Source organism: Panonychus citri, unplaced genomic scaffold (genome assembly GCF_014898815.1).
Source record: "Panonychus citri isolate SS breed McGregor unplaced genomic scaffold, ASM1489881v1 Contig00040, whole genome shotgun sequence".
NCBI lineage: Eukaryota > Metazoa > Arthropoda > Arachnida > Trombidiformes > Tetranychidae > Panonychus > Panonychus citri.
Window position 1 is genome coordinate 614,184 of NW_026515445.1, and position 22,884 is coordinate 637,067.

A 22,884-nucleotide genomic window follows, 5' to 3' on the forward strand; every position below is an offset into this window, starting at 1 on the left:
AATCATCGTACTTCCCTTGATTGTGAGACCTCTTGAAACTGAGCGAAATGCAGTTGAGAATGGTAATAAAAAATCAAAGTCCAATTGAAAATATTTACTCTGCACTTAAGAGGACAACAAAAAGTAAACCAAATCAATCAACCAAAAAGAATCAATTCAAAATTGTATAAACTTTTAGACTCCAACGGAAACGCACCCGATTCGATAAAATATGACCTTAAATCCAACCAGTTCTAAAGTGATCGATCCAAAGGACAAGCAGTTTTCTCAATGAATCTTCTTCCAATTCCAACAACTAATTTCTACTCTTTCGATGTTTTGGACGAACCACCAGGAAATAGTAATAGGTTGTTCTATTCCCCTTCAAATGTCCTTCCAATATATTGATTGTTGATGAGATCTGAAGAAATCAATTAAAATGATGTTGATCCATTGCTATAACAAGGGGAATGTGCATTGAAAATTGTTCGAACTGCTAATATAATTGATCCGAATCAAGCCACCGATAACTTTTTTATCATTAGAATTAAATTATCTTCTCTCTCTTTCGGCCTATTCTCAAGTAAATTCCGTTGTGGGTCGCACCGACTCGATGACTGGTCAAGTTAGAGGAGGTTAATAAGTGGCCGGTCATTTGTTTTCGTGAAGTTCTATACGGAATATACTACTGATCTATTCCTATTTTCAAGTCTTAAAATCTCTAAATTGTTGGTCAAACCACAGGTAACATATTGAAATCTTTTCTATGAGACTTCAAAAGCTCATAAACTTTTATACGAAATATCAAAACCCATAAAGTTTTAGTTGTTTATCAATCTTGTCTTGTTGTTTACAGAAAATGGCCATCATAACCACTCGTCAATCACATTATTTCCGAAGAGCTTACAAGCGACCTGATCGAGAGACTGACTTGGACTGGGAACTCTTGCTTAAGAATATTCAAGAAAGTGAGCAGTCGGAATATCAATGGAACTTGGAACGAGTCTTCATTAGTTATAATGCTTATTGTTTAGGAATCGAAAGAGCTTACGAAAGACATAGAATTCCGGTTGACAAGGTCGCCAAAGACAGAAGAGCGAATGATGTTCGGAAATTTCAAGATCAGCATGGTCTTCCAGTTCCAGAATCTCAATCTACAAGCAGAGACGAAGAAACTTTCACTAGGGCGTTTGCCTGTAATTCGTGGTGCAAAAAAATGCATGGTAATAAAAGCATCAATTGAAATGATCTGCAATTAAGGAAAAAGGAGAAAGGAAAGTTCCAACCAAATCAATAACTAAAAACAAACATCGACAAAAACTCCAAATAGATGGTCTACAATTAGAGTGATTAATTGAATACAAACATTATTTCTAAGGTTGTAATGAAAATTGGTGATCAATAATCGAAATCACCAGTTCGATTGACTCAATCGCATCAATTGAAATAAACCATTAGGTAAAAACACATTGATTGTCATCTTTTATGTACTAAAAATATAAGAATGAAACTGTTTGACCAAATTCAAAAGCATTTCAATCTTTATCAGACTATTGATGGTTCTTTGTATGTTTATTGTTAACAATCAATTAATATTCTAACTGCAACAATCACTTTTACGAGTTTAAAACCGAAAGAATTTCTTTCTGTAGCTGCCTAACAAGTGGCGCTATTTTAGATCAGCTGAATGAGCCGATTATTGTGACCACCGGTCATTTAGTTTCATTATGAAACTTTCACTAAGTTCTAATGATGATTTTGTCTTTGTCTTCAAACCAGCAAAGCTTCAACTTCCTTATTAATTACACTGAAGGTAATACTATTACATTAGTATTTTCGATGAACATTTCTACAAACTATCGAAACTCATATTTCTGTTTAAGTATTAATATTAATTACTTTTTCTTTACATTTTGCTCCCAGAAAATGGCTGTCATTAATTTCCGCCAGTCGGAATTTATTCTGTTTCAATACGACCGAGGAAGTACTATTATTATAAACTGGGTGTTACTCAGAAGTAATATACAAAACGAAGAAAGGACGGATTACAAATGGACTTTCGAGAAAGTGTTTCAAGCTTACAATTCGTTTTGTCTTGGCTTCGAAAAAGGTTGTGATGCTTTGCGAATTCCTATCAATCAGGAACTTATTGATCGAAGAAATGTTGATTCAATTCAGTTCCGAATTAAATATGGATGCCCAGCCCCTGATGACGATTGGACAAAAGCTCAACTTGATAAGGAAGTAAGACTATCGATGTTACTTGAATTACCATCTAAACGGCGAAGGTCAATATTGCAAGGAAAGACAAAAGAAAAGCAGTAAATTGAATTAGCTGGAACTTTTATTTCTATTCTCTTACTGTTTTTGTGGACGATTCAATTATCGAACGATGTATTTGTGATAATAAAAATGTTGAATTTCGATAATAAATCGGCGATATGGTGACAATCAATTCCAAGATGTTCATTTGCAAATCAATGTGATGATCTAAAATCAAATGATGAGAAAAGATTAAACTACTAATTAGTAACTGAGGGAGAACAATCAACAAGATTGTCCAAAATCTAATTTAATTGTGAAACAATTAAGTCAAAATTAGGAATATAAATTGTTAACTTAATTGTTTCTTTGTCTGAAAAAAAGGTGAGCTAAATTGAGAGCCAACAGCTGATTGGGAAGCTGAAAAACAAACGTAACCAAATTGAATCTCACTCGTATTTATATTAATTGTGTTCATCTAAACAATTAACTAATTCTTAATTTTATTTTCACTTCATGTTCCAATTTATGCTGATTAATAGTTGACCAGAAAAAGGTAAATAATTTACTCAATTAACTGTTAATTTATTGATCATTTTAAACGGATAATCATGTTTATCTTTTTTTTCATTTTCCTTTCAGTTTTTGGTTTGGCTTTACCTCTAATCCATTGTTAACCTTAACACTACCAGTTAATTGTTTATTATCCTGATAATTACAGTGATTGTTTTTCATGATTATCGATCTCTGAGTGACCAAAGGTCATGTAATCAGTTGATATAAACCAATCCTGTTACTTTGATATTCCTTTTCTTTTAAAAAACAATCCATGACTGATTCATTTTTGGTGTTTACCTTTTGTTTTTTACCATTGGAGGCAAACCATTTACTTATTATTATCGACAATTCAATATTATGAATCTATTTCGATCTGTTTTCGACAAGTTTAATTATCGACCTAATTACGAGACTTCATCAAGCTTCAGGATGACCTTAAGGTTAAAGAAATTTTTCTCTCCAAGTGTCCGTCAAGTGTTGACCATCATTGGAATCATTTTGATGAAATGCTGGAGAAATATTCTTTTACTATTAACCATTTTTTGTATAATTCTGGTTCTTTTGGGTTTCTGGTATATTATTTTCTTTACCCCATTGGCTGTTGTCTATTTTCTTTGGAAATTAAGTGACGATTTAATCTATCACCCTGATAGTCCACCCGATTCTAGGAAAAATGTCGCTTCTCCTTCAACGGTTCAACTTCCGTTCACTGATCTCTACCTTACCACCGAGGATAATGTTAAAATCCACTGTATGTTCATTCAACAACGTGACACAGATTCCAGATCATCGGGTGAATCACCGGCCACTTTTCTCTATCTCCATGGAAATGCTGGAAACATTGGCCATCGATTGAATAACGTTGCCGAACTGTTTCATTTTCTCAAAGTTAATATCCTTCTAGTTGAATATCGAGGATATGGTTACAGTCAAGGGAGACCAAGTGAAAAAGGACTTCACAAAGATGCACCCAGAAAATGGCTGTCCTTAATTTTCGCCAGTCAGAATTTGTTTTGATTGAATACAACCGAGGAAGTGCTATTATTATAAACTGGGTGTTACTCAGAAGTAATATACAAAACGAAGAAAGGACGGATTACAAATGGACTTTCGAGAAAGTGTTTCAAGCTTACAATTCGTTTTGTCTTGGTTTCGAAAAAGGTTGTGATGCTTTGCGAATTCCTATCAATCAGGAACTTATTGATCGAAGAAATACTGATTCAATTCAGCTCCGAATTAAATATGGATGTCCAGCCCCTGATGACGATTGGACAAAAGCTCAACTTGATAAAGAAGTAAGACTATCGATGTTTCTTGAATTACCATCTAAACGGCGAAGGTCAATATTGCAAGGAAAGACAAAAGAAAAGCAGTAAATTGAATTAGCGGAACTTGTATTTCTATTCTCTTACTGTTTTTGTGGACGATTCAATTATCGAACGATGTATTTGTGATAATAAAAATGTTGAATTTCGATAATAAATCGGCGATATGGTGACAATCAATTCCAAGATGTTCATTTGCAAATCAATGTGATGATCTAAAATCAAATGATGAGAAAAGATTAAACTACTAATTAGTAACTGAGGGAGAACAATCAACAAGATAATCTACAAATAATCAACTTCGATTAATTGAAAGACAGAAAAGAAAGAGAATATGAGTAAAGTGTTTTCTCTCTTGTGACAATGTGACTTTTATTTTCTCTTTTCTAGTGACAAGATAAAAGATTTTTGATTGCATTAGATTAGATTTTCTTTCTCTTTCTCTCTGTTTCAAGATGTTGATAATCATCTGGGCGATTATCTACTCACCATCGATTGATTAATTATCGTTTTTATGGCTAAATTGATTCTCTTGTTTTCTAATTGGAATCAAACAAAAAGCAGTAAATATGAGGAGGAGCTCGATCATTAAAGTAAGTGAATAATCCTTGTTGATGAAACTTGTTTTCTTTTCATCTTCATCTTCATCTTGTTTCTCTCTCTTGTTTTACTTATATTTGGTGTTTAATTTTCAGTTGTTTTAATTGATTTTTGTTCCTTTATTTAGTTGGTGTCCAATCAGTTTTATCGTACAATCATTGTGAGAACCATGAATTCAGGAAATATTCCTTTGGCCGTTGCTGATCCCGAGATGTGGCAGTTGATCAGGAAAGAGAAGGAGAGACAAAAAAGAGGCCTAGAGTTAATTGCATCTGAGGTAAGATTAATATTCTCACCTTTAATTTTCTGTCTCTTGATTGGTGTCAAAGGTTATCCAGTTTTCGTCTTTTTATCTCCATTCTTTATATTCAACAAGTCCCTTAGTAACAAGTGTCTGTCTCTTCATTTCCGTTTCTTTCAGAATTTTGCTTCTTTGGCCTGTCTTGAAGCTCTTGGTTCTTGTTTGAATAACAAATATTCAGAAGGATATCCTGGTAAACGATATTATGGTGGAACTGAAGTTATCGATGAGATTGAACTTCTCTGCCAAAAACGTGCTCTTGAAGCCTACAAGTTGGACCCAAGCAAATGGGGAGTCAATGTTCAACCTCTTTCTGGTTCTCCGGCCAATTTTGCCACTTACAATGCTCTCTTGAAGCCTCATGACCGGATCATGGGCCTTGAGCTCACTGAAGGTGGACAGTAAGTTTGTTGAAATGGTTAACGTTTACAGTGATCATAATCTTACAATGATCATAAATATCCACTCAATCAGTAGAAATTGTGATAAGATTGAATCGATAAAATCTCAAGTGTTTGAATAGTTTTACTATCATGTAGATATTTCAGTCCTTTAACCCTTGAAATTGAGATCATGAAATCAGCTTGGAAATCATGATAAGATTCAATTATGTCATCAATCATTAAAGAGTCTGATATACGTTTACCTTTGCAACCTGTTGATTGGAAATGTTTCGTTTTTAACAAATTGTTTTATTTTTCGTTTCAGTCTCACCCACGGCTACATGAATGACCAAAAAAGAGTATCGGCAACATCCATTTTCTTTGAATCGATGCCCTACAAATTGGACCCTGCAACAGGTCTCATTGATTACGAAAAATTGGCAGAAACTGCGAAACTTTTCCGTCCAAAGTTGATTATCGCAGGAACATCGGCCTATTCTCGTTTACTAGATTATGCCAGATTCCGTGTCATCTGTGATAGTGTCGGTGCGATCCTTTTAGCCGACATGGCGCATATCAGTGGACTGGTTGCTTCTGGTGTTATCCCATCGCCTTTTGATCATTGTGACGTTGTTACAACAACAACTCACAAAACACTTCGAGGTGTCCGATCAGGATTAATTTTCTTCCGTAAACAAATCAATGAACAAGGAAAGGACGTTCTTGATTATGAATCAAGAATCAACTCTTCTGTATTTCCGTCTCTTCAGGGTGGACCACATAATCATGCAATCGCTGGTGTAGCTGTCGCTTTGAAAGAGGCCACATCAAATGAATTCCGAGCTTATTGTGAACAAGTCTTGAAAAACGCCAAAGCTTTTGCCGATGCGTTAGTGGCCAAGGGATATTCATTGGTCTCTGGTGGAACCGATAATCATCTTTTACTATTGAATTTACGAGATAAAGGACTTGACGGTGCAAGATTAGAGGCTCTTCTCAACCATTGTGACATAATTGGTAATAAAAACACTTGTCCTGGTGACAAATCCGCTCTATTCCCTGGTGGAATCCGACTTGGTGCTCCCGCTTTGACTACTCGAAACTTTGTGGAATCAGATTTTACCAAAGTGGCCGATTTTATCGATGAAGGTGTTCAGTTGTCTCTCAAAGTTAAAGCTTCATGTGGTTAGTTTGTTTTCACTGATTTCAACTAAATTTCTCCGTCAAAGTTTCTAATTTTTAATCAAAACTTTAATTTCTTCATTTTTAAATAGGTAAAACTGTCAATGATTTCAAGAAATTCATCACCACCGACGAGGAAACAATTAAGCAAATCGCTGACATTAGAAGACGTGTAAACGAGTGGGCAAGCACATTCCCAATGCCTGGTTACGATGATCATTAATTGTTCACAATTAACCTATCAAATAAGAGGCATCATAACAATCATCATCTAAAGGGATCGGAAAAATTTACAGAATTGAGGTTAACCAGAGAAAGTTTTTCACTAATTAGTGCCATTTAACTAACTAATATTTTATTGAGCTTATCACCAGTCATACAAAAATATTAACAATTAAACGATGACAAATTATCAACTTTAAATTGATAATAATTTTGTTGATTGTTAAAAAAAACCCTGATTAGTTTGATGCAAAAACATTCAAGTATTTTGACACTTTTCATACAAACAATTAAAAAAATGATTCAGTTAATGTTATTAAACAATATTAACAGTAAACAATTTATTTTCCCAATCCAATTCAGTAATCAACAATGATTAACGTTTGATTGGTAGATTGACAATAAACAATTAACAGTTAGTTAATCATGTCACCAGTGAGAATGAAGATTTGATGATTAAATGAACACAAAATTAAAATGAAACGAAATATTTGAAATTAATTATCAGGTAAGTTGATTGTAAACAATTGACAAAATACTTGTAACAATCAAGGGAATCGACGATGAGAAATTAATTGAACGATTACAACCATCTTGATGACAACAATGAATTTCCCTTTCAGCCTGATAATTAATATCACCGATACAATTAGCTGAACATTGGAGGACAATTAACCCTTGATTGGAAAGTCTTAAACACGATTTCTCTTGAGGTTTACAATCAATTAGATGAGTTGAATTAAAATGTTCACAAGGGACAAATCGATCAGCACCATCGGATCGAGGTAAATAATGACCGCACTCATAACATTTGAGACCTGAAACCATCGAGTAATTAACGGTAACAATTAAAAAAGAGACACAAACAATAACGAGATTGAACTTATTGGTTGCCATTGAAACGAAGGAATCAATTGATGACCATTGACAATTGTTTACGATTTAATTGTGATAGAAAATGATTTATGATTAAATAATAGGAAACTAATTGTTGATTGAGTTGCGAATTTATTAACTGAATCAAGAATTAACTAGTTACTATGAATGGAAGTGGGAAAAACAACAATCTCATCAACAGAGTTTCTTTCAAAGGGAAACTGGTTTTTCTCACAGAATTTTGATTCTCATCATCATGGAGCCAATTTTTTATCCTCCGCACCTTGTTACCCATTGTTCAACCTTGAGAAGATGATGAGGATGATGAAGATGAAAATTCAGGTAAGAAAGAGAGAGAAAAAAGAAAGAGAAAGGTGAGAAAGATGAGGAAGAGAAAGAAATTTTTTCTTCTAACCTACACTTCGTTATTGGGCCTACACTTACTATCGTCTCCTTGTAATTGCCTTTAATAGTAAAACTGATTATAATCAATGGTCTTAATCTTCACCAATTAACTGATTATTCATTGATTACATTTCCAATCTGATTCATTAAATTGTCAAATTGATCCATTGATCAAATCAGCAAACTTATCGGTTATCATGTTTACAGGTAAAAACTTTATTCTTGATTGTAAAACTTTTCAACCTTTTCCTTAATTGAAACTTAATCAATTTAATCTTCCAATTTGATTCAGTCTAATCATTACAAAATTTCAATTTAATTCTTAATTGTCTTCTAATCATATTGTAAATTGTGTACATTTTTCTTAACACATAATCTTCACTCCATAACTTTTAACTTTTGTTGCCAATTCAAGTTTAACAACAACAATTACATTTGATTGCTACGCAGAAACAAAATTAACTATTAACAAATCGTGATAGTTAATTAACTATTAACTAAAAGATATAATAATAAATTATATTATCAGTATCAAAGACTAGAAATTGATAAAAACAAATTATAGTTAAAATTAATTGTTGTTGTAAGACTTTCACTATAAAGCGAATCAAAGTTAATTGTTTCAATCATTATCAATATAAAATATTAAATATCATTGGTTAATAACTTTTTCAATTGATCATCTTCATCATAATTACTAAATATCAATTAGTAAATTTAATGAAAAGAGTTGAGGATTAGATTTAATCACAATTAAATCCACGAACACGAACATAATCCATCTGCTGATTCCTTTAATCATATTAGGCCTAATCAGTGATTAAAATGATGATGATGATTGAGAAACTCAAACCTATTGTATCAACCTTATCATCATCATCTAAATGCCCTCAGGCAATTAAATTGTAAATTCATCCACGAACCCGAATCATCATGTTTGTTATCCATTAAAAGGTTGGTTTAAGAAGCCGAGAAAAATAAAATTAGTTAATCATCAAAGTAATTTAACTTTCAGGTTAAATTGTTACACTAACCAAACCTTCAATTCTAGAAATTAGGTTTTAATGATTAATTTAATTCCTTTTTTTTTCTTCTTCTTAATCAACTCACTTTACTCTAGACCTTATTTAATATTGGATCATCTTTTAATCATAATCAAACTAAATCATCATATTCATCATCAACCATAAACAACAATCAACCTTACGGCCATTTAATTTGTATATAAATTTATTCATCGAGTTTAATTGTAATCAATCATTTCTCAAATATTAATTGCTCACAAATACTTAACCGATGGACACTGATTTTTTTGGTGAATTTGGTTAATCATTAACATTTAATGTCTTCATCGTGTGTTGTTGTTTACCTTCAATTAAATTACTTGACATCTCGATGATTATTAATTAATAGAATCAACGATTAATTTTGATTGCTCTTCTCTCTCAAGTTCGTGATTTAATTGAGATCAGTTTAAAGCTTTCGCCCAAAGCAGTTAAATGATAATAATTAAGATGATCAATTAAAAACATTGAACTTTATCCCAAAGAAAATGAAAAAAAAGTTATTCTGATTAAAGTTCTTGAAGTTAAATTTTGTTTCTTTTTTAATCATTAACCATGTTGATTGTGGGGATTAAGATGATGATAAAAGTGAGAAAGATGAAGATAATCATCATGAAATCCCAAGTTATTTGAATCATTTATCATTAACAATCAAGGAAATTAATCAGAAACTTTTTGGCTTCTACTTTTTTTCATCTCACTCGCAGGTAAACAACAACAACGATCGCTGATTGTTGTTAAATGATTAAGCTAAATTGTTATTGATTAAGGTGAATGTCACCTGAGCAGCAAAAAAAAAGGGTAAACTCATTTTGACAGTTTTTCTGTCAGAAAAAAAAATCAAAAGTCAACAATGAAAAACCATTGATGTTAAAGGTTGATCTTGTTTCGCTTGTTTATCATTCCCATTGAGCCTCTTACTCTTGAATTGATGATGATGATGATGATGATGATCAGTGATGGTTGATTAAATTTCAGGTTGATTCACAATTACTAGATTGTGTAGGTTTATATAAATATAATTGTGACCTTGATTAACTGTCGAAACGACTTTGAAAATTGATTGTTGCTGTTACCTTATCAAGGTATTTGGTGTGACAAGTATTTGTTCAGGTGAACAATATATTCAGACGATAATCATGATGATCGTCATCATCATGATAACCTTTCCTGTCGTTATTTACTCACAATTAAGTAAATCATGAGCATCACCACCACCAACAATCAATGATCAGGTAACCGCGACACTTTTTGTCGTCATCTCCTCTAACCTTTACATCAGCTCTTCCGATACCAATTTAAATGATTACTGGGTTTCCTCTTGATTAAATATCAGTAGAAAATGATTTATCGATTGTCACCTTAATCCTAATTCAGTTTAAATTGCAAGAGAAACAACAAATTTAACTGATAATCAATTAATAATAAAATCTTTTCACTTGATTCATGTTGGAAAAGTTGATATTTTTGTTGATACATTTTCAGTTCTCATTTTTCATTTTTCATCTGCAGATCTAAAAAAACTAATCAATGTGTTTATATTAACAATTTACTCATCGAAAGTGAGTGATTAACAATACAGTTAATCAAAAAAAGTTACAGGTAACAATAATAATAATAACAATTTAAAAAAACAAAGGTGATTAGACAATTGAAAAGCTGATCAGCTTTTGTATTGTTGTTGTCAAAAGTTGTTGATGATGTTTGTGATTATCCTTTCAAATCAATACAATTTGATGGTAATCATGATGATTATTATGATGGTGATCAAGATGACAAGGAAGAGTTAATCATGATTAAGTGATACAATTGAGAAAAACAAATTAACTAATATACAGTAACAATTTAAATTACAGGTAAGATAAAAAAAGGTAAACATTAATCGTCAAGGTTTGTTAACATGTTGGTGAAATTACATCAGATTTTATAAACAATTAAGGGGCTTAATTGTTATAATCATTGTGATTTGTGTTGATTTGTTAATTATCGTTAACAATTAACCACCAATATCGGTTATCATTATTATTACAATTTGTACTTGACTTGATCCGTTTTTGGTTTTTTTCCTGAAACAATTAACAAAAGACAAAAAGTTAAAAAAAGAGAAAGTTTGAACAATTTGATTAGTTGATTGTTGATTCTTAATCAATAGTAATTATTATTAGATTGTTAATGTTATGGTTGATTTAAGGTGACAAACAATGACGACCATGACAAATTAAAGTGTAATAATCAAATAATTCAAATCTATTACTGACTGGTAACAAATCCAATCAATTAAACTACCACCGAGATCGTAATTGAGTTAAACATGAATTAAATTACCTCGTTGTTGATTAAATTGTTACCCTGATTATAGTGATTAAGTTATATAAATTAGATGAGGAAACGATTTCAAGGATTGTTAATGAGTTAGAAATTAAATTAGATTGTTGAAAAGACAAAAGGTAAAAGTGATTTCCTTTTAACTCTCAAACATAAATTGTCAACAATTAACTTTTAAATTGTTTGACAACAAATTCATTCATTAAACTTTTAATTTTTTTCTCTCTCTCTAACTAATTACAGTTGACTGAATTAATTTTTTCTCTTCATCTTCTCAATCATAGTTTCTTATTTATCTTGACAATCTAATTATCACCTCACAACAATTAACACCTTGACCTGATTCTAATTTCTTGGTCAATCTTAATTGTTGTTGTCTTTTTTTACATTGGAAATTATTTTTTTTCCATTTCCTGGAAATCACAATTCCAATTGTGTTTCTTACCAATTCATCAGCAATTACAATTGTTTAGGTTGTTCAACTAACTACAGTTTCCTTGATTAACTAACCACTATCATCAAGTTGATGATTAACATAAATTCAATGATGAAGATGATTGAAAATGATGGACAAAGAAGATAACCTTGAAAATGAATATCAAATGGGAAACCAATTAACTAATTGTCATTACTATTTGAACAACAAGTCAACCTGATCAAATAATAGTAAATTTCCTGAATCAAATTAAATCACCCAATCTTCAACTAAATGTAGTTTCATTGAATTAACGATAACAATCAACGTCTAAATAATAGTATTGAGGATAAATTGACTTACCTTGATTAAACATTTGGCTATTCACAGGTATGAGATGATCATTTTAATTGTTGATTAGTTGATGAGTAAATCATGTTGATGAAATTTAGAAAACTTTTTTAAGCGAAAAATAAATTATCTTGTAAATCAAGTTAAATACACACAGAAAAAAAGAGGAAAATATCCAAGGTTCATTGTTGTTGGTCGATCAGCAATCAATTGATTGTTTGCTTTTTCACTTGATTGTTGTTGATTTCCAGTTGATTTACTTTGATTGGAAGAAAATTATTAAAACAAGGATAACCGTTGAAACGGTTACGATAACAAGGTAAAGACCCAACATGAATTGCCTGAAGCCTTCACCCACTCGAGATGCTGGACTAGGGGACGAGGTCGAAGTGACCGCATAGGACTTGAGGGATTCGTGGGCTTCCTCGATCACCCGTTTCTTAGATGAGATTATGGCGGAATGACATTGCATAATTAAGTGGATGGCAACGTAGATGACAATATGAGCAGCGAGAATCCAATAGAAAGGATCAGGCAATTTAACTGATTTCAATGTTAACACTGAAAAAATGGTTCCCATTGCTGTTAAATGGGCGATATTACCTGCGCCCCAATGGATCCAGTTAAAGTAACTGCGCCTTGGAGAGTCGGGTGAACATCTAAATAAAGCACCAAAGGGTTGGAAGATCATACAAACTGATGAGATGATTCCAAGATATTGGTGTAAACTGTTTCCTCTCCATTGACCCACGTGAACGAAAATCGAAATGACCCCAAGAATAGCGAAGATTATTGCGAAAATCATTAGGCTTCGGTGAAAAATGAACCAAATTCTTACACCACAAAGTGTTTTCTCATCCCAAGATTCCTTGTAATGACGAGCGATAATAATTCCTAAACTAACTATTCCAACCCAAGTGATGGTCATCAAAGTCCCATGGAGACGGATTAAAGTTGGTGTTGTTGTATCGGCGATCACGATACCTACACTTTGTAGACTCACGGGATTAGGTGAAGAGGAACGTTCGTCGTGATATGAGATCGAACCATCATCGGTTAATGGACCATTGGCCAGTAGAATATGATAACGATTATCTAGAATACTAAAGCTTCTCGAATGGACAAAAGCGCTAACCTTTTGAATCCATCGACAAACAAGGTAACCTTCAGGTACTTCAGGAGCCCCAGAGGTTATGGTTAAATTACGAGCGATTGTACCTCGAGTTAAAGTGGTAACACCAGCATGTCCTCGGGTTATTCCTTCACCAGCACTTAATTTACCACTTCGAGAGATATCACAATGGACAAATATATCGTCACCCATTCGGCCATCGGTCGACAAACCAACGGCAAACCAATGGCCAAGATCAGCGTTTAAACCAAACATTTCAACCAACATTCCGTCCTTAGGGTTGGACATTGACATCATTCTGACCAATTGTTTACAGGGGACAGTTGATTCAGTTGTACACTGAGATGGTAATCCGAAGCACAATTGCTCTGAACCAACACATGGAGCAATTAATTGTTGATTATCACAGAAAAGCAAATTTGGTAACGATGAAAACAATAACAGAAAGAAAATAAATTTACCGAAACAAAGATCATTTGAGAGGCGACGATGATATTTATCGTATATCATCATCCTAATTGAAGATTTAACTTGATTAAATTAAATTCTACGTATAATAATTGTTAGAAAACTGTTTTATTTTAACTAATTAGAATTGGAAGAAGTAAATTTCAGAATAAGAAGAAACAAAATCAAGGATCAAAACTTTCGTACGTTTGAGAAACAAGTTTATAAGAATTGAAGTTAATCAAGTGAAGAGAAAAAAATTAAGAAAAAAAGGAAAACCAAAGCGCCTTCTGTTATCGGTTAATCGTAATTCTTTAATTGTTCTGATTAATCTAATTGTTGCTTAGAATTTAATTCGTATAAAATATTCTGTTATTAGATTGATCTACGAATCCTTGTGTTCAAATAGACGAACGTGATTCCAATAGACCGGGACGAATGGAAATCAATGAAAATTTACCAAGAGTTTTGGTTCGGTTCTTAATTGCTAGTTAATTACTTGACGATTGGTTAATTTTCAAAATTAAATCAACGTGAAGGTGATTTGAAATCAATGGACAAATTGATTAGTTAACAAAAATTTTCAAAATTTCGGTCTCATTGTGATTTTTTTGTCAATTGTTCCAAGATTTGTAATCATTCAAAACAGAAAACAAATTGTCCAAAATCTAATTTAATTGTGAAACAATTAAGTCAAAATTAGGAACATAAATTGTTAACTTAATTGTTTCTTTGTCTGAAAAAAAGGTGAGCTAAATTGAGAGCCAACAGCTGATTGGGAAGCTGAAAAACAAACGTAACCAAATTGAATCTCACTCGTATTTATATTAATTGTGTTCATCTAAACAATTAACTAATTCTTAATTTTATTTTTATTTGATGCTCCAATTTATGCTGATTAATAGTTGACTAGAAAAAGGTAAATAATTTACTCAATTAACTGTTAATTTATTGATCATTTTAAATGGATAATCATATTTATCTTTTTTTTTCATTTTCCTTTCAGTTTTTGGTTTGGCTTTACCTCTAATCCATTGTTAACCTTAACACTACCAGTTAATTGTTTATTATCCTGATAATTACAGTGATTGTTTTTCATGATTATCGATCTCTGAGTGACCAAAGGTCATGTAATCAGTTGATATAAACCAATCCTGTTACTTTGATATTCCTTTTCTTTTAAAAAACAATCCATGACTGATTCATTTTTGGTGTTTACCTTTTGTTTTTTACCATTGGAGGCAAACCATTTACTTATTATTATCGACAATTCAATATTATGAATCTATTTCGATCTGTTTTCGACAAGTTTAATTATCGACCTAATTACGAGACTTCATCAAGCTTCAGGATGACCTTAAGGTTAAAGAAATTTTTCTCTCCAAGTGTCCGTCAAGTGTTGACCATCATTGGAATCATTTTGATGAAATGCTGGAGAAATATTCTTTTACTATTAACCATTTTTTGTATAATTCTGGTTCTTTTGGGTTTCTGGTATATTATTTTCTTTACCCCGTTGGCTGTTGTCTATTTTCTTTGGAAATTAAGTGACGATTTAATCTATCACCCTGATAGTCCACCCGATTCTAGGAAAAATGTCGCTTCTCCTTCAACGGTTCAACTTCCGTTCACTGATCTCTACCTTACAACCGAGGATAATGTTAAAATCCACTGTATGTTCATTCAACAACGTGACACAGATTCCAGATCATCGGGTGAATCACCGGCCACTTTTCTCTATCTCCATGGAAATGCTGGAAACATTGGCCATCGATTGAATAACGTTGCCGAGCTGTTTCATTTTCTCAAAGTTAATATCCTTCTAGTTGAATATCGAGGATATGGTTACAGTCAAGGGAGACCAAGTGAAAAAGGACTTTACAAAGATGCACAAGCAGCGTTAGAATTTCTTCATAAAAAGGCCAACATTGATAAGAATAAAATTATTCTCTATGGAAGGTCACTTGGTGCCGCTGTAGCGATCAATCTAGCGACAGTTGCCCGATATCGAAATGCATTCTCATGCCTAATTGTTGAAAATACGTTTACCAATTTACCTGATATTGCGAAGATTGTTGTTGATAATGTTTTCATTAAATGGCTTCCAAATTGGGTCTTTGGTAATCGTTATGATTCAATATCCAAAATTTCCAATATAAAAGTGCCAATTCTATTTCTTTCTGGACTTGCCGATGAAATTATTCCTCCTTCAATGATGACCAGTTTATTTCAAACATCGACCAGTCCAATGAAATTAATTCATACCTTTCCAAATGGAAATCACAATTTCACTTGGAGATGTGATGGTTATTACCAAGTAATTAACAATTTTTTAATCAAAGTTTTCACAGATTATTCGCACATTGAAACCTTTCTGACAAACGATTCTGATAATCTGAGTGGAATTGATCAAATTCATACAAGTGAAGACGACGAAAGTGATGAGGATGAAATTGAAACTTCCACTGGTATTTATCATCGACTTCCTGTGTAAATGGATCTGAAAACATTCATCTCTCTCTTTTTACTCTAATTCTAAATCAATCTATAATTTCCTACAAGTTTAATTATCATTATTATTATTTATTATTATTCTTGTAACAATAATTTAAGATTGATGATGATAATTATTTTCTGTGATAACGAGAAGAAAAATCAACAATCAATCAAAATGCGACCTAATTATATGTATATTTTCCTGTTTCCAATTTGTTTTCAATCGATTATCTTAAATTGTATGCTAATTAGTGCCTAGTGTTTTAATTGTGCAGACTTTAAATTGTCGCAATCAAATTGAATCAATCAACATGTTCACAAATTACGATTGACTTTCTGCACAATTGGTGTCAATAAATCATATCCTCTTTTTACCAAGTCAAATTCAATAAAATTTATCCACTCAAATTTACTTGATTTGAAAAAAAATTCACTTCAACAATTAGTTAATTGTAATTGAATTTTTTTCTTTGATTATTTTTCAAGAAAATTTTTCATTCAAAACAAAACGAATTTCGCGGAAATTCCTTTACTAGTGTCATCTAGTGTTTCTTTTCGTTACTAATTCGAAGTTGGCGCCATCTTGTGTAGTTTGATTGTTCTTTCATGTTTTTGGTTGAATTTTGATTTGTTGTTTTCTTCAATCAAATGTGTTTGATTTACTTATTGTGTTTTTGCTAATAAAATTTAATCTATTTAATTGTGAAAAGTATTGTTAATTAGATAATTGAAAGTGCATCTTGCGGGAATAAAGTATTAATTTAACCATTTTGGTAACAATGTCATTGATTTGTGGTTTGAGTAACGAGGTACCAGAGACTCCTGTTGTCTCACCGGTTTCTGGTTCTATTTTTGAAAAACGTCTAATTGTTAAATACATCAATGAACATGGAAACGATCCTATCAATGGAAGCGATTTAACTGAGGATATGCTGATTGAGATCAAGGGTCCATCGATTGTAAAACCGAAAACACCTTCAGCGACCAGTGTTCCAGCGATTTTGAAAACTCTCCAAGACGAATGGGATGCCACAGTTCTCCATGCTTTTACTCTTCGTAAACAATTACAAGCAGCAAGACAAGAATTATCTCATGTATTGTACCAACATGATGCTGCCTGTCGGGTTATTGCTCGTCTTACCAAAGAAGTGACAGCCGCTCGAGAAGCTTTAGCAACACTTAAACCCAAAACTGATCCGAATATCTCAATTCAAAGCGTATCTAACAATAGCTTCAACAATGGAGATCACTCGATGGAAGGTAAGATATAAAATTGTTGTTTCTCTTGTTTAATTTGCTGTCTAATCTCATTCTTTTCCGCCTATTTTTTTTGTCGAATTATGTAGAATTACGACCTGAAGTTGGCATTACTCCTGATATTCTAGAGAAACTTGATAGCAAAGCAGCCGTGCTAACGGCAGAGCGGAAGAGACGAGGTAAAAGTGTCCCCGAAGGCTTAGTAGATATCGATACTATCAGAGAGATGAAAACAGTTGCCTCGCATACAGGTCTTCATTCAGCTAGTACAGCGGGTATTGTTTCTTTTGACATTTGTCCTCTTGATGATTCCAAATTTCTCACTGGTGGTAATGATAAAGTCGCTATCGTTTTTGACAAGAATGCCGGTCAAGTTGTAACTACACTGAAAGGTCATACCAAAAAGGTAACTTCAGTTATCTACCATCCTAATCAAACAACTGCGATCACTGCCTCACCTGATGCATCCATTCGTGTATGGAACTTGGCCAATTCCAATACTACTCATGTTGTCTCAGCCCATGAAGGTCCAATTACCGCGATTAGTTTACATGCGACCGGCGATTATCTTCTTAGTACTTCAACCGATGAGTTTTGGGCTTTCTCTGATCTCAATGCGGGTGTCATGTTGTGCCGTGTTGGTGACCCTAGTTCAGCACACGCTCTGACCACTGCTAAATTTCATCCTGATGGTCTGATTTTCGGTACGGGAACAACAGATTCCGTGATGAAAATTTGGGATCTAAAAGAGAAAAGTAATGTTGCCAATTTCCCTGGACACACTGGTTCCATTTCAGCCATGGCTTTTTCTGAAAACGGTTACTACTTGGCCACTGCTGCCGAAGATTCAACAGTCAAATTGTGGGATTTGAGAAAATTAAAAAACTTTAAAACAATCGTTCTCCAAGATAATTATCAAGTGAAAGATCTTTATTTCGATAACAGTGGTACCTATTTAGCTGTTGCTGGAACCGATGTCAGAATATATCACACGAAACAATGGGATAATCTCATTACCTTCGAAGATCACACTGGACTGGCAACTGGAGTTCGATTTGGTGACAATGCTAAATTCTTAGTCTCTACATCATTGGATCGTTCACTTAAAATATATTCGTCATCCTAATACAGTCAACTACCTAATTTTGTCCGTTTTTGTACGGCCGATTTCGAGAGCGAGCAATTCGAAAGGGTTAAAACTAATTAAATTTTTCGATTACAAAAATTTAACTTATTTAAATCTTTTAAATAACCAGAAATTTAACTAAAAATATTGATTTCGATTTTTTTAAAATCAATTTGATAAGATTTAATTAAGACAATGGGGGGATAGTTCCGATTAAGAAGATGGAAGCATCGATCGATCGGACAATTTTAGGTAGGACATAATCAGATAGTTGACTGTAACTCCAAAACTCTTTCATCATCAACTAATGAATAAGAAGAAACAAAATATAACAGGATCAAGTTAACAAAATCCACTTCAGCAATTGATCCAATTTGTGTCTTTGTTATACTTGTAATATACCCGAACTGAATTAAGCGAAACCTTCCCATACGATTCCTAAGACCCAAATCTGAGAGATTAACCTCAACCACACAAAACCAAATGATCATGAATAAAATAAAGTCAATCAAGACTTTCAACATAAATATTAAAACATCATTTATAACAAAGAAAAGTTTAATTCACAAATTTAAAACCTCAACAAAATTACAATTTACACACTTAGTAAATCAGCTAAATTAAAACAAAGCTGAAAATGACCAAACTCATTAGGATTGATATGTAGATTAATCGGCTTTAATCATAATCCATATTGAACTTTCCTATTAAGGTAATATTGATGAAGCGAAACCGCTAAAGTTATTATGTAAGACAAACGGCAATCCAACAATTATGAGCCTAAAGATTAACAACAATTAAAAGAAAAGAAAAGAAAAGAAAATGATTAGTTAATAGTAAATCAAATGGTAATGATGGTGATGAGAATTTGTGAAAATCGAAAATCGAAAACCGAAAAGTCAAAAAAGGGAATCATTTCAATTGGAATAGAATTTGGACTCATTTGGTTAATCGACTTACCGCATTTTCGTATTTATTAAAAGCTTCTGATATTAGAACTTTTCGATCTGTTATTTTTTCTAATTTGGGTTCGATCTCAAGATCTTCTGAAAAAGCGATTGCATGAGAATAGAGGAGAATCCCCATCAGGGTTAACATGATAATCGCCCAACAACTGAGGGCAGAACAACAAAGAGCTAATCGTTTACCACAAACAATCATTTCTAATTGGAGTTGATTACAATCGTCGACAATTAGATATTAAGATAATTTCTCTCTCATTTGGTTAATGATAAACACGAAAGAACAACAAAAAAACACTCGAAATTGTGATAACTGTTTATATCTCTATAAATGAATAGGAATGGATCAATATTTTAGAGTCTCGGTGAACCTTCAGATGTCAGGGTAAAGAATCAAGTAAATTCATGATGATTTACAATTGTAAATTTAATTTGACTGATGTTTTGATTACATTAAACGATTAATTATAATGCAGGTCTCTCTTTTTTTCATTAACATGATTCGGGTGGGATCCAATTAGTGATGAATTGTAATTAAGAATAGCGGTTTGATCAATTTTTTGTTACAATTAAGCGACATATTAGATTAATCAATATATAGATTTTAAAATTGCTTTGCTAAATCTAATGGTTAGTAATTAGTTTAAAACTAATCAACATTAGGTTTCGATTTTGGTTTAAAGTGAACATAATATTTTGTGATTGATCAAAAACATTTAACATATTGATGAGGTAAAGGGGGTTTTAAGTGATTAATTTATAGATGATTTTCAAAAAAAAATGAATTGTTATGAAGATTTTGTGTTGATGATTAATGTATGTGCACTTTTCGGTAATTGCTGATTAGTATGATACGTTTTGGTTTTTGACTTGAATGAAAATGGTGAAAATTATATAAGCATTATGATGATGTTTTAATGCACCAATGTCCAAAGGATGTGATGGTAAATTGTAATTAAATTGATTATTTGGGTTTTCCATGATATGCAGCGATACAAAGTTTACAGCTCCAAGATCCCTCCGGTGGCTCATTAATTGGTGGATCAAGACAGTACATATGATAACCACGGTCACAATCGTCACAAAAAAGTAGTTGTTCCTGTGAGGTAAGAGGATAAAAGGGAAAGACAATTAAAAAGTTGACTGGTAAACAATTGAAATTAAACCTACATCATTGTCCGAGGTACCACAAACTGCACAAGATTTACACTCAATACATTGCCATCGATACTTTTTAATTGATAAAACCATTCTCGAGGTAAATTGGAGGCATGTTGGATGAGCTGATCGACCACAATCGGAACAGGAGATCATTTTTTCCGCTGAAGAGGTTTTCTTATTCTCATCTGAATCTCCTAAGCAAAAGTCACAATATTTGCTTGGCGATGCTTTGTCTTTATCTTTCTCTTTGTCTTTCTCTCTGTTACTTGTTGGTTTGGTGGTGGTGGCAGCGGCGGTGGTGGTGCTGATGGTGCTGATGTTATCTAAGAAGGTGGGAAAAGGAGACAAGAATAGAGACATTTCGTTGTATATCAAGAGTACACATAAAGTGTGAGATAAAGAAAGACACACGTACACACACTCGAATAGATTGTGTGGTCAGTGTGTGTGATTGAATTTATAAAAACATGGACACACACAAGCACAAATAATATAATTTCAATTGAAAATGAGGTAGTGTGTTAGAAGCGGCAAGTTAGTTAGTTCGTTAAACATTAATGTTTACCCTCATTGGTCTCTGTGGTCGTTGTGTTTCGCGATGACGGCGGTTGTGAGGTCGATGCCGAGCTTGTTGTTGGGACGGAATGTTGTGATTGGCTTTGACTGGAATTGGAATGAGAAGGATGATGTTGTGAATGGTGAGAGGTTGTTTGATTCTACAAAGTATAAAGAAAGACACATGTAAATATGTAACGTATACACGAAGGAAAAGGTACAAAAGGTGAAAAAAAAGCGAAAGAAAGACAAACAGATAGAAAGAGGAAAAAGAAAAGAAAGAGAAAAGAAACAAAAACAAAAGGTATAAGGTACAAATGAATGTATAGTTTACCATAGACTTACTTTGCGTTTGGGTTTGGTTGGTTCTCGTTTTTTCCTCCGCTTTCTTGGTGTATATTCACCCGATGAATCTGAACTGTTTACTTCATCAATTTCACCAGCATCCGGGGGACTTGTCTCATCACCGAAATCATGTAACCAATTATCCTTGGAAAGATCATATTTATCCAAAGACGATTCGTTGACTTCATTTTTCACAATTTTATCAATATTCACTATGTTTGAATCTTTACTTGAACTCGCTTCACTTTCCTTGCTGCTTTTACCACTTTCACTTGGATTAATTAGGTAACTCCGTCGTTTCCTGTGCCATTCACGAGAAGGATAAGAATAAACAACCCCATGATTTAGGCCTGGCATCCGTTCCCATCGGTGCATCCATAGGAAACAATTTCTTTGGGCGACCCTCGTTTGATGATCAATAAATGGTAACCGAGTTTTCCTCTCCTTCACCAATTGATTATTATATTTAGATGAATTCTCAATAGCATCTCTATAAGCTGATGCATTTAAAGCACTAAAGAGAAAAGAAAACAAATCAAATTAATCAATTAGAACAAAAAGAAAACAATCATTTAAAACAATCAATTAATTAGAAAACCACAATTCTCATCATAATATGTCAGCTGTAGTATTAATAGAAGAGCTTATTGAATGGGCGAGGGAGGTTAAAATTAATTTCTCTTCTTCTTTTGGCTTAATTGTTTCCAATTAAATTCTAATTAAATTAACTAATTTCACTTACCTTTCGATTCTCTTGAGAAGTTGTGGCTTAATTTCGATAAATTGACCGAAAGACATGATTTAGAAAAGAAAAATTGACTCAATTAAACAAAAGAAAAATAATAGAGAAAAATAAGAGAAGAAAAGTGAGTGAGTGAGTGGAAGAGGAAAAGATGATGAGAAGTAGAAGATAAAAAGATGATGGATGAGAAGAGAAAGGAAAATCTGAAGGAAGAAGATCCAAAATATGGATGCTCAGTTTACTTATTTTCTATTGTTTACAAGTTAGAGAAATTCGATCGATAATTAATGCGAAAAGTGATTATCCAAGAAGCGAAAATGAGATTCATCGCTAATGGACAATTTCTTGTTCTTGTTAAACCGAATCAGAGACGATGGATTAGATTACTGGTTGATTCTAATTGTTAATCTGCT

The 22,884-nt window shown here is 32.8% G+C and overlaps 6 protein-coding genes and 1 pseudogene across 8 annotated transcripts; 4 read left to right on the top strand and 3 right to left on the bottom strand.

The window, feature by feature from the left end:
- Positions 1-2,543: 2,543 nt before the first annotated feature.
- Positions 2,544-4,409, top strand: LOC128397759 (protein ABHD13-like). The gene is made up of 2 exons (XM_053358510.1): positions 2,544-2,797; positions 2,884-4,409. The coding sequence occupies exon 2, from the start codon at positions 3,157-3,159 to the stop codon at positions 3,814-3,816; it is 660 nt and encodes a 219-aa protein (XP_053214485.1). The 5' UTR covers positions 2,544-2,797; positions 2,884-3,156; the 3' UTR covers positions 3,817-4,409.
- A 147-nt stretch (positions 4,410-4,556) lies between these two features.
- Positions 4,557-7,123, top strand: LOC128397747 (serine hydroxymethyltransferase, mitochondrial-like). Its single transcript, XM_053358495.1, has 5 exons — positions 4,557-4,717; positions 4,852-5,001; positions 5,146-5,426; positions 5,734-6,593; positions 6,683-7,123. Exons 1-5 carry the CDS (start codon positions 4,694-4,696, stop codon positions 6,811-6,813), a joined length of 1,446 nt encoding a protein of 481 aa, XP_053214470.1. The 5' UTR covers positions 4,557-4,693; the 3' UTR covers positions 6,814-7,123.
- Positions 7,124-10,429: 3,306 nt separating this feature from the next.
- Positions 10,430-14,033, bottom strand: LOC128397750 (putative ferric-chelate reductase 1 homolog). The gene is made up of 2 exons (XM_053358499.1): positions 12,261-14,033; positions 10,430-11,223 (listed from the first exon to the last, which is right to left on the bottom strand). The coding sequence occupies exon 1, from the start codon at positions 13,891-13,893 to the stop codon at positions 12,505-12,507; it is 1,389 nt and encodes a 462-aa protein (XP_053214474.1). The 5' UTR covers positions 13,894-14,033; the 3' UTR covers positions 10,430-11,223; positions 12,261-12,504.
- Positions 14,034-14,279: 246 nt separating this feature from the next.
- On the top strand, positions 14,280-16,735 carry LOC128397754 (protein ABHD13-like). 2 transcript variants are annotated; one of them, XM_053358503.1, is made up of 3 exons: positions 14,280-14,574; positions 14,733-14,746; positions 14,834-16,735. In XM_053358503.1, exon 3 carries the CDS (start codon positions 15,107-15,109, stop codon positions 16,319-16,321), a length of 1,215 nt encoding a protein of 404 aa, XP_053214478.1. In that variant the 5' UTR covers positions 14,280-14,574; positions 14,733-14,746; positions 14,834-15,106; the 3' UTR covers positions 16,322-16,735. The 2 variants fall into 2 exon arrangements, with proteins under 2 accessions (XP_053214478.1, XP_053214477.1); XM_053358502.1 differs by lacking the exon at positions 14,280-14,574 and having other exon boundaries at positions 14,588-14,746.
- Positions 16,736-16,933: 198 nt separating this feature from the next.
- LOC128397745 (pre-mRNA-processing factor 19-like) lies at positions 16,934-19,262 on the top strand. Its single transcript, XM_053358493.1, has 2 exons — positions 16,934-17,583; positions 17,670-19,262. Exons 1-2 carry the CDS (start codon positions 17,103-17,105, stop codon positions 18,704-18,706), a joined length of 1,518 nt encoding a protein of 505 aa, XP_053214468.1. The 5' UTR covers positions 16,934-17,102; the 3' UTR covers positions 18,707-19,262.
- Positions 19,244-19,990, bottom strand: LOC128397764 (ribonuclease kappa-like; annotated as a pseudogene).
- Positions 19,991-20,070: 80 nt separating this feature from the next.
- LOC128397756 (zinc finger protein ubi-d4-like) lies at positions 20,071-22,752 on the bottom strand. Of its 2 annotated transcripts, none has more exons than XM_053358507.1 (5): positions 22,472-22,752; positions 21,719-22,243; positions 21,395-21,492; positions 20,839-21,152; positions 20,071-20,767 (listed from the first exon to the last, which is right to left on the bottom strand). In XM_053358507.1, the coding sequence occupies exons 1-5, from the start codon at positions 22,525-22,527 to the stop codon at positions 20,633-20,635; spliced, it is 1,128 nt and encodes a 375-aa protein (XP_053214482.1). In that variant the 5' UTR covers positions 22,528-22,752; the 3' UTR covers positions 20,071-20,632. The 2 variants fall into 2 exon arrangements, with proteins under 2 accessions (XP_053214482.1, XP_053214481.1); XM_053358506.1 differs by having other exon boundaries at positions 21,395-21,545; positions 21,730-22,243; positions 22,472-22,736.
- Positions 22,753-22,884: the final 132 nt, after the last annotated feature.

Bases quoted from the DNA above. Each gene is read 5' to 3' on its own strand.
- LOC128397759 (XM_053358510.1), top strand. From the start codon at position 3,157: ATGAATCTATTTCGATCTGTTTTCGACAAGTTTAATTATCGACCTAAT.
- LOC128397747 (XM_053358495.1), top strand. From the start codon at position 4,694: ATGAGGAGGAGCTCGATCATTAAA. The intron at 4,718-4,851 runs GTAAGTGAATAA...TCCTTTATTTAG, and splicing joins GGAGGAGCTCGATCATTAAA to TTGGTGTCCAATCAGTTTTA. The intron at 6,594-6,682 runs GTTAGTTTGTTT...ATTTTTAAATAG, and splicing joins CAAAGTTAAAGCTTCATGTG to GTAAAACTGTCAATGATTTC.
- LOC128397750 (XM_053358499.1), bottom strand. From the start codon at position 13,893: ATGATGATATACGATAAATATCATCGTCGCCTCTCAAATGATCTTTGT.
- LOC128397754 (XM_053358503.1), top strand. From the start codon at position 15,107: ATGAATCTATTTCGATCTGTTTTCGACAAGTTTAATTATCGACCTAAT.
- LOC128397745 (XM_053358493.1), top strand. From the start codon at position 17,103: ATGTCATTGATTTGTGGTTTGAGTAACGAGGTACCAGAGACTCCTGTT. The intron at 17,584-17,669 runs GTAAGATATAAA...CGAATTATGTAG, and splicing joins TGGAGATCACTCGATGGAAG to AATTACGACCTGAAGTTGGC.
- LOC128397756 (XM_053358506.1), bottom strand. From the start codon at position 22,527: ATGTCTTTCGGTCAATTTATCGAAATTAAGCCACAACTTCTCAAGAGA. The intron at 22,244-22,471 runs GTAAGTGAAATT...TTTTCTCTTTAG, and splicing joins CTTCTCAAGAGAATCGAAAG to TGCTTTAAATGCATCAGCTT. The intron at 21,153-21,394 runs GTAAACATTAAT...CCACCTTCTTAG, and splicing joins GACCACAGAGACCAATGAGG to ATAACATCAGCACCATCAGC.